Source organism: Piliocolobus tephrosceles, chromosome 5, assembly GCF_002776525.5.
Source record: "Piliocolobus tephrosceles isolate RC106 chromosome 5, ASM277652v3, whole genome shotgun sequence".
Taxonomy (NCBI): Eukaryota; Metazoa; Chordata; class Mammalia; order Primates; family Cercopithecidae; genus Piliocolobus; species Piliocolobus tephrosceles.
This window is the reverse complement of record NC_045438.1, coordinates 135,487,321-135,497,238: the sequence shown is the minus strand read 5'-3', so window position 1 is coordinate 135,497,238 and position 9,918 is coordinate 135,487,321. Positions and strand designations below refer to the sequence as shown.

Below are 9,918 nucleotides of genomic sequence, written 5' to 3'. Positions count from 1 at the left end.
CTGTCTCGGCCTCCCAAAGTGCTGGGATTACAGGCTTGAGCCACCGCGCCCGGCCAACACCTGCTTTTGAATACTTAGGGTGGAAAAAGGGCTGCAATTTCTTTTCTTTTCTTTTCTTTTTTTTTTTTTTTTTTGAGATAGGGTCTCACTTTGTCACCCAGGCTGGAGTACAGTGGCACAACCTTGGCTCATTGCAGCCTCGACCTCCCAGATTCAAGCGATCCTTCTGCCACAGCTCTGCAAGTAGCTGGGACTATAGGTGTGTGCCACCGTGCCCAGCTAATTTTTGTTTTGTTTTGTTTTTTGAGACAGAGCCTCCCTCTGTTGCCCAGGCTGGAGTGCAGTGGTGTGATCTCGGCTTACTGCAACCTCCACCTCCCGGGTTCAAGCAATTCTCCTGCCTCAGCCTGCTGAGTAGCTGAGATTACAGGTGCACACCACCATGCCCGGCTAATTTTTCTGTATTTTTAGTAGAGACGGGGTGTCACCATGTTGGCCAGGCTGGTCTTGAACTCCTGACCTCAGGTGATCCGCCCACCTCAGCCTTCCGAAGTGCATAAGCCAACTCTCCTGGCCGAGATTACAGGTGTAAGCCAACTCTCCTGGCCGAGATTGTAATTTCTTTTTCTTTTCTTTTTCTTTTCTTTTTTTGAGACAAAGTTTTGCTTTTGTCTCCCAGGCTGGAGTGCAATGGTGTGATCTCGGCTCACTGCAACCTCTACTTCCCAGGTTCAAGCGATTCTCCTGCCCCAGTCTCCCGAGTAGCTGGGATTACAGGGGCCCGTCACCACGTCTGGCTAATTTTTTGTATTTTTAGTAGAAACGGGGTTTCATCATGTTGGCCAGGCTGGTCTCGAACTCCTGACCTCAGGTGATCTTCCCACCTCGACCTCCGAAAGTCCAGGGATTACGGGCGTGAGCCACCATGCATGGCCTGTAATTTCTTATATTGTTTACATGTTGCAATAATATTTTGGATGTACAGGTTGAGTATCGCCGGTCCAAAAATCTAAAATCTGAAATGTTCTAAAATCTGAAATTTTTTTAGTGCCAACATGATGCCACTAGAAAATCCCACAGCTGCCCTCATGTGATGGATCACATATATTATTAAAAATATTGTGGCTGGGTGCAGTGGTTCACACCTGTAATCCCAACGCTTTGGGAGGCCAAGGCCGTGGGCAGATCACCTGAGTCAGGAGTTCGAGACCAGCCTGACCAACATGGCGAAACCCGGTCTCTACTAACAATACAAAAACTAGCTGGGCATGATGGTGGGTGCCTGTAATCTCAACTACTCGGGAGGGTGAGGCAGGATAATTGCTTGAACCCGGGAGGTGGAGGTTGCAATGAACCGAGATCACACCACTGCACCCCAGCCTGGGCGACAGAGACTCTGTCTCAAAAAAAGAAAAGAAAACAAAGTCTTCAGGCCATGTGTATAATGTGTATAGGAAACATAAATGATTTCTGTGTTTAGGTTTGGGTGTGATCCCAAAGATACTATTTGTGCAAATATTCCAAAGCCTGAAAAAAATCCAACATCCAAAAACACTTCTAGTCCCAAGCATTTCAGATAAGGGACCAGAATTATTAGATTAAATAAGGTATATTATTAAGTTAATTTTATCTGTTTCTGCTTATTTTTTTAATGTGACTACTAGATTATTTAAATTTACATATGTGGCTTGCATTATCTTTCTACTGGACAGCACTGCCTAAGTAACTTTTTAAAATCCCTACACCCAAGGAAACAGATATAGATTAAGTAGCATGCACAAAGAATCCTACAGTTAGGATATAGTGCCAGGTTTTAACCCAGATCAGTGTGAATTCCAAGCCTAGGTTCTGCCTACCACACCAGCAGCCTCCCTCCATGGGTTTTGAGATAGGATGAGGAGATAAAGTGACAAGGGAAAGATACAAAGTGGTGGAGCAATGTACCTTCTTTGAATCCTTGGAGGTGGACAGGTAGACAGCTGTGGGAAAAGATTGAGAAGGGATGGGATGCCGGAGTGGTAGAGGTGGAGGGCAGAGGGATGGGTATCAGGCTTCTGGGAGTAGAGGGGGAAAAAGTCCACCAGCCTCAGGTCATGGTCAGGGTGGGGCTCACACTCACCAGCCCAGCCCAGCGCCTTGAAGAGCCCGAGCAGAAGAAAGGCAGACAGGAAAAGGCCTATGCTGTCCTCGAGGGAGGGTCCTGAGAGACCTGGCAGGCAGAAGGGATGAGAGTGAGCTCCTGTCTTCCCGGGTGCTGGCTCAGGCTCCGCGGAGCTCCCAGCTCTTACCTGCTACCTCCAGGGTGACCTCAGCGCTGCGCCCCGAGGCAGGCAGGCTGGGATGGTGAATTCGACAGGCATAGCGTGCCCCATGCTGTTCAGTGGTGACTGGAGGCGGCTGCAAGTGCCCAGAGAGGCTGACAGAGCCGTCGGAATGGTAGCGCAGGGCCGAGAGCCACCTCTGCCCCTCGGCCTTCTGAGAGCGGCCCCCTGGGCCACCCCGGAGTTCCCACTCCACCTCCAGGCCCCCAGGAGGGTAGAAGTGGGACACAAGGCAGAGCAACTCCGGGGGTGCCTCCCCTGGGGCGGCCCATGCAAGGGTTGCTGGCATCAGGGACACTTTGGGGGGTTCTGGGGAAAGAGGACGAAATGAGCATAGGGAAATCAGTCCATACTGTCCTCCCTAAGAGACCCTCAGTTTGCCTTCTGGCTTCCTTAGAACTAAAGAAGGTCGGGTTTCTTCTCCTGAAATGGGGAACCCACTGTCTCTCCATTGGTGCATCACAGAAATACCCATGCCAAAGCCCCTCAAATTCCCAGGAACCTTCTAGCCTCCCATTACCCCTCTGACTCCCAGGAATCCGTTTCTATCTCTACGTACTTACCCAGGCACCCTCTTCTCCATCATCCCTCCCCCATCACAGTCCCCACAATCCAGTGCCCACCCTCTACCCCTGGAGACCTCTGTCCCCCAACTCACTGTATACAGCAAGCTCCAGGGTGACCTGTCCTTGCAGGTATGGCAGGTGTATGGTGGCCAAATAGGTGCCCTCCTGAAAGGGTTGAACTCTAGGCAGCCAGAAGGTCCCATTTCCGGTCCATGGGCCCCATGGCTCATCATCATCCCAAGCAGCAAATGCCACGGCCCCTTCTTGGGCTGCTGGCATCTGGCCATTCAGCCCAGGAGTTGCAGCCAGGAGCAGATGTCCCTTACCCAGGTGCTGGCGTCGCCACTCTAGCCCAAAGGGAGGGGGACCCGGAGCCAGAGATGAGGCGGCCTCAGAGGTAGGGGGCATATAGGCAAAGCTCAAGTCCAGCAGAGTATCTTGTCCCAGTCTCACTCGAGGGGAAGGGGTACGGGTGAGGACAGTCAGTACCACTGAGGAAGATAGGGAGATGAGGGGTTGGGAGGGGCATGAGGGAGAAAAAGAAGGAGAAAAAAATAGAGAAATGCAGTTATTGGGGAGGACTAAACTGCAGTTTACCCACCCCTCAGAGGACACCTTTTCTGATACCATTTCCTAGTCCTCCCTGCAAACTCCTTTTGCTCTGCGACTGAGTGGCACCTAGTGTGGCTGAGGGTGAGCAGAGAGGTCTAGGGGTGGTGAGTAGGGGCAATGAGGGTATATGGCCTTTGAAGCCTACTCTGAACACACAGCACACTCAAGCTCGGGACTGCAGAATCCAAGGTCACTTCTGACACAACCTGAACCACTCTATCTCCAAGCACCACCCTTGAGGAACCAGGCCTTTCTTGATTACGGGTGAAGACAATGATTGAGCCATGACTGTCAGTCCTGTGGTGCTGTACAGAATATTTACTGACTCTAGAAGGTTCCAGCTATAGCCTAGACCTGAGCACAGACCTCTATGCTCTACTGAAGCAGTACAGTGCAGTGGCTAAGTGCCTGGAGCCTGGCTGACCTGGCTCAAATCCCCTCTGCAGCTTATTTATATGGCCTTGGGCCACTTCATTTTTCCATGGCTCAGCTTCCTAATCTCTAAAATTAAAAGTTGATAATAATAATAGTACCTACTTCATGAGGTTGTTGTGAGGGTTAAATCATTAATACCTCTTGCTACTGAAGTCTATTCAGTTCCCAATTTTAGATAACAGAGACACCTAAATATCAAGGGTGCTTAGAACACTGTCTGGAACACAGTCTACACACGTTTGCTATAGTTACACCTAACTTAGCATACCTCAAATCAATAGCATCTCTGCAACATTCCCCACCCTGCTCCAATGCCCATCTTCCCTGTCTTTGATGAATGATCACCAAGCCCACCAGACACTAACAGCAAACCCTTGGAGTTACTCAGATTCATTTATTCATTCAGCAACTATTGAGCACTGAAGACGTTCAAAGTATCCTGGTAGAAGACAGAATGGTGAACAAGACAGGCAGTCCCTGCCCTCAAATTGCCTATAGTCCAATGATAGACAAGCAAATTGTCAAAAATTATGTGCTATGTGCTTTCCCCACCAGGACCTAACAGATCTCATATCTGTTTCCAACTCAGGTTCTCATCAATGTACATTTATACAATTACAACAGCCCTCCTATCTGATCTCCCTATTCCTTCAACTCCTCCTTCACACTGTAGCCAAACAAGGTGACTACAAGTCTGATCCCATCATTTACCTGTTTAAAAATCCCAAATATGGGCCAGACGCGGTGGCTGGTTACACCAGATGGGGAGCTGAGGCGGGTGGATCACCTGAGGTTGGGAGTTTGACACCAGCCTGACCAACATGGTGAAAACCCGTCTCTACTAAAAATACAAAATTATCCGGGTGTGGTGGCGCATGCCTGTAATCCCAGCTACTTGGGAGGCTGAAGCTGTAGAATTGCTTGAACCAAGGAGGTGGAGGTTGCGGTGAGCCGATGTTGTGCCATTGCACTCCAGCCTGGGCAACAAGAGGGAAACTCCATTTCAAAATAAAAAATCCCAAATATGGCCGGGCGCAGTGGCTCATCCCAACACGTTGGGAGGCTGAGGCGGGTGGATTACCTGAGGTCAGGAGTTCAAGACCAGCCTGGCCAACATGGCAAAACCCCATCTCTACTAAAAATACAAAAATTAGCCAGGTGTGGTGGCAGGAACCTGTAGTCCCAGCTACTCAGGAGGCTGAGATGAAAGAATCATTTGAACCTGGGAGGTAGAGTTTGCAGTAAGCGAAAAATCATGCCACTACACTCCAGCCTGGGCAACAGAATGAGACTCTGTCTCAATAAATAAATAAATAAATAAATAAATAAATAAATAAATAAAATAAAAATCCCAAATACCTAGGAAGTTAGTCGATAAAGGCACAGACTGAAGCCACATGGCCTGGGTTCAATTTCTAGCCCTGCTTTTTTTTTTTTTTTTTTTTGAGATGGGGTTTTGGTCTTGTCACCCAGGCTGGAGTGCAGTGGTGCGATCTTGGCTCACTGCAACCTCTGCCTCCCGGGTTCAAGTGATTCTCCTGCCTCAGCCTCCTGAGTAGCTGGGATTACAGGCGCCCGCCACCATGCCCAGCTAATTTTTGTGTTTTTGGTAGAGACAGGGTTTCACCATGTTGGCCAGGCTGGTCTCAAACTCCCGACCTCAGGTGGTAAACCTGCCTCAGTCTCCCAAAGTGCTGGGATTACAGGTGTGAGCCACCACGCCTGGCCTCTAGCTCTGCTTCTTACACACTGTGTGTCCTTGGGCAAATTATTTAACTGGTTTGTGTCCCATATTTCTCCATCTGCAATATAGGGATAATATTAAAACCTACGGCCTATGGTTGTTGAGAGGAATAATGAGATTATGCATATAAAGTGCTTAGAACAGGGCCTGGCATATAGAAAATACTTGATAAATGTTAGCTGTTACTGTTTTCATTACCTTCATCATTGTCATGGACTTGCTGGTTAACTTGGGAAAATCATTTAACTGGTATTTTCCCCACTAGTCCAAAGATCTGACCTTTGTCTGTCTTTTAAAAGAATCAAGTAAAATAACAAGTTTTTTCTGGGCATGGTGGCTCACACCTGTAATCCCAGCACTTTGGGAGCCTGAGGCGGGTGGATTACCTGAGGTCAGGAGTTCGAGAGCATCCTGACCAACGTGGTGAAACCCCATCTCTACTAAAAATACAAAAAACAAGTTAGCTGGGTGTGCTTGCAGGTGTCTGTAATCCCAACTACTTGGGGGGCTGAGGCAGGAGAATTGCTTGAACCCAGGAGGCAGAGGTTGCAGTGAGCCAAGATTGTCCCATTGCACTTCAGCGTGGGCGACAAGAGTGAAACTCCGTCTCAAAAAATAAATATGTACATAATAAAAATAGGCTTTTTAGGCTGGGCACGGTGGCTTACACCTGTAATCCTAGCACTTTGGGAGGCCGAGGTGGGCGGATCATGAAGTTAGGAGATAGAGACCATTCTGGCTAACATGGTGAAACCCCATCTCTACTAAAAAATACAAAAAAGTAGCCGGGCGTGGTGGTGGGCGCCTGTAGTCCCAGCTACTTGGGAGGCTGAGGCAGGAGAATGGCGTGAACCTGGGAGGCGGAGCTTGCAGAGAACTGAGATTGCGCCATTGCACTCCAACCTGGGTGACAGAGCGTGACTCCGTCTCAAAAAAGAAACAAAAACAAAAAACAAAAAAACAGGCTTTTTAGAACAACCAGCCCTCCAAAAGAACTTCTGATGGTTCACTCTTACCTACAGAACAAAGGCCAGCTTTCAAGGTATTTGAACATTCAGCCCCAACCCACCCTTCCAGACTTCTCCTGCACCCTACAAACCAGCCACATAGAACCCCTTCCTTGTGCCTAGTAGAAGTGGTCATCATTGGGCATCTCTTTGCTTTGGTCATGAGGTCCCTTCAGTTTACAATGTCTTTCCCATTTTCTCCCAAACATCTATCAAGCTTGTCCAACCTCTAGCCCACGGGCCACATGCGGCCAAGGACGGCTTGGAATGCAGCCCAACATAAATTCATAAACTTTCTTAAAACATTATGAGATTTTTTCACAATTTTTTTTAGCTTATCAGCAATCATTAGTGTTCATGTATTTTATGTGTGGTCCAAGACAATTATTCTCCCAGTGTGGCTCAGGGAAGCCAAAAGATTGGAGACCTGTGATCTAAATACTCCATGTACTTTAAGGTCATTTTCACTGCTATTTCTTCCCAGAAATGTCTAGGTCCTTCGGGTAGAAGTAATCTTTTTCTTCTTGTTATTATCTGTATGTTCTTTTTAGTCCTAGCTTCTGAGGCCTATAAAGTTAAACTGTTCTCAGCTTCATGGAATTGTTCAGTAGAGTAAAAACAGTATGCAGTTTCACTTAGTTTGTCAAAATCCAGAAACATACTTTTGAATTGCTAAAAAAAAAGATCCACAGGCCGGGTGCAGTGGCTTATGCCTATAATCCCAGCACTTTGGGAGGCCGAGGCGGGCAGATCACCTGAGGTTGGGAGTTTGAGACCAGACTGGAGAAACCCCGTCTCTACTAAAAATACAAAATTAGCCAGGCGTGGTGGTGCATGCCTGTAGTCCCAGCTACTTGGGAAGCTGAGGCAGGAGAATCACTTGAACCTGGGAGGTGGAGATTGCGGTGAGCTGACATCATGCCATTGCACTCCAGCCTGGGCAACAAGAGCAAAACCCAATCGCAAAAAAACAAAAAATTCACAGGATTAATAAACAAAACCTGGCTGGGCAGGGTGGCTCAGACCTGTAATCCCAGTACCTTGGGAGGCTGAGATGGGAGGATCACTTGGACCCAGCAGTTTGAGACCAGCCTGGGCAACAGAGCAAGACCCCATCTCTATTTAAAAGAAAAAAAATTGCCGGGCGCAGTGGCTCAAGCCTGTAATCCCAGCACTTTGGGAGGCCGAGACGGGCGGATCACGAGGTCAGGAGATCGAGACCATCCTGGCGAACATGGTGAAACCCCATCTCTACTAAAAAAATACAAAAAACTAGCCGGGCGAGGTGGCGGGCGCCTGTAGTCCCAGCTACTCGGGAGGCTGAGGCAGGAGCAATGGCATAAACCTGGGAGGCGGAGCTTGCAGTGAGCCGAGATCGCGCCACTGCACTCCAGCCTGGGCGACAGAGCGAGACTCTGTCTCAAAAAAAAAAAAAAAGAAAAGAAAAAAAATTAAAATAAACAAAACCTAAAGGTTTTACAGTTTAACTCTTTTATTTTTTGAGACAGGGTCTCACTCTGTCACCCATCGAAGGTGCAATCCTCCCACCACAGCCTCCAGAGTAGCTGGGACAACACCCAACCTTTTTTTTTTTTTTGAGATGGAGTTTCACTCTTGTTGCCCAGGCTGGAGTGCAATGGCATGATCTTGGCTCATGGCAACCTCCGCCTCCCGGGTTCAAGCAATTCTCCTGCCTCAGCCTCCCGAGTAGCTGGGATTACAAGCATGCACCACCATGCCCAGCTAATTTTGTATTTTTAGTAGAGACGGGGTTTCTCCATGTTGGTCAGGCTGGTCTTGAACTTTCAACCTCAGGTGATCTGCCCACCTCAGCCTCCCAAAGTGCTGGGATTACAGATGTAAGCCACTGTACCCAGCATTTTTTTAATATTTAGTAGAGACAAGTTATCGTTATGTTGCCCAGGCTGGTCTCAAACCCCTGAGTTCAAATGATCCTCTCACCTAGACCTCCCAAAGTGCTAGAAGTACAGGCATGAGTCACCTCACCTGGCTCAGTAATATTTTAAAAGAATGGTGAGAATGTATCTTTCTTAATATACACAAAGTATATTAAGAAAGTATAGGCCTGGCATGGTGGCTCACGCCTGTAATCCCAGCAATTTGGGACGCTGAGGTGGGTGGATCACCTGAGGTCAGGAGTTCGAGACCAGCCTGGCTAACGTGACAAAACCCTGTCTCTACTAAAAATACAAAAATTAGCTGGGCGTGCTGGTGGGCACCTGTAGTCTCAGCTACTCGGGAGGCCGAGACAGGAGAATTACTTGAACTCAGGAGACAGAGGTTGCAATGAGTAGAGATCACGCCATTGCACTTCAGCCTGGGCAACAGGGTGAGACTCTGTCTCAAAAAAAAAAAAAAAAAAAAATGTATTTGGGGCCAGGCATCTCACACCTGTAATCCCAGCAGTTTGGGAGGCCAAGGTAGGCAGATCAATTGAGCCCAGGAGTTCAAGACCAGCCTGGGCAGCCTGATGAAACCCCATCTCTACAAATAAAAATACAAAAATTAGCTGGGCACGGTGGTACATGCTTGTGGTCCCAGCTACTCAGGAAACTGAGGCACGAGGATCACTTGAGCCACGGAAGTGGAGGTTGCAGCGAGCTGAGGTCATGCCACTGCTCTCCAGCCTGTACTGCACTCCAGCCTGGGTGACAGAGGGAGACCCTGTCTCAAATAAATAAATAAGTATATTTGTCAACAAACATTTTAAAATATTTGATAAGACAAGTATAAATGTATATTAGCAAAATTACCAATGATCTTTGACCCTGGAGAGATTTCATTTCTAATTATACATCAGCACAACAGCTTTCATTTTCTTAAATCCCAAATCAAGCAAAAATGCTTGAAAAGAAACAGCACAGCAGGCTGGGCGTAGTGGCTCACGCCTGTAATCCCAGCACTTTGGAAGACCAAGGCAGGCAGACCACCTTAGGTCAGGAGTTCAAGACCAGCCTGGCCAACATGGTGAAATCCTGTCTCTACTAAAGATACAAAAATTAGGTGGGCGTGGCGGCACACACCTGTAATCCTAGTTACTGGGGAGGCTAAGGCACGAGAATTGCTTGAACCTGGGAGACGGAGGTTGCAGTGAGCCAAGATCATGCCACTGCAACTGCACTCCAGCCTGGGCAATAAGAGGGAGACTCTGTCTCAAACATAGATAGATAGATAGATAGATAGATAGATAGATAGATAGATAGATAGATAGA

The 9,918-nt window shown here is 48.0% G+C and overlaps 1 protein-coding gene across 2 annotated transcripts in view; it reads right to left on the bottom strand.

Moving 5' to 3' along the window:
• The window catches only part of TAPBP (TAP binding protein), a 15,043-nt gene that overhangs the window by 2,182 nt on the left and 2,943 nt on the right, over nt 1-9,918 (bottom strand). Inside the window, exons 4-7 of one of the 2 annotated variants that reach the window (XM_023212499.3) lie at nt 2,980-3,378; nt 2,289-2,630; nt 2,120-2,209; nt 1,945-1,979 (exon numbers count right to left, since the gene is read on the bottom strand). In XM_023212499.3, the coding sequence (XP_023068267.1) occupies nt 1,945-1,979; nt 2,120-2,209; nt 2,289-2,630; nt 2,980-3,378 (866 nt within the window). Of the gene's footprint in view, nt 1-1,630; nt 1,980-2,119; nt 2,210-2,288; nt 2,631-2,979; nt 3,379-9,918 lie in introns of those variants that run through there. The other variant, XM_023212498.2, reaches the window with a different exon arrangement.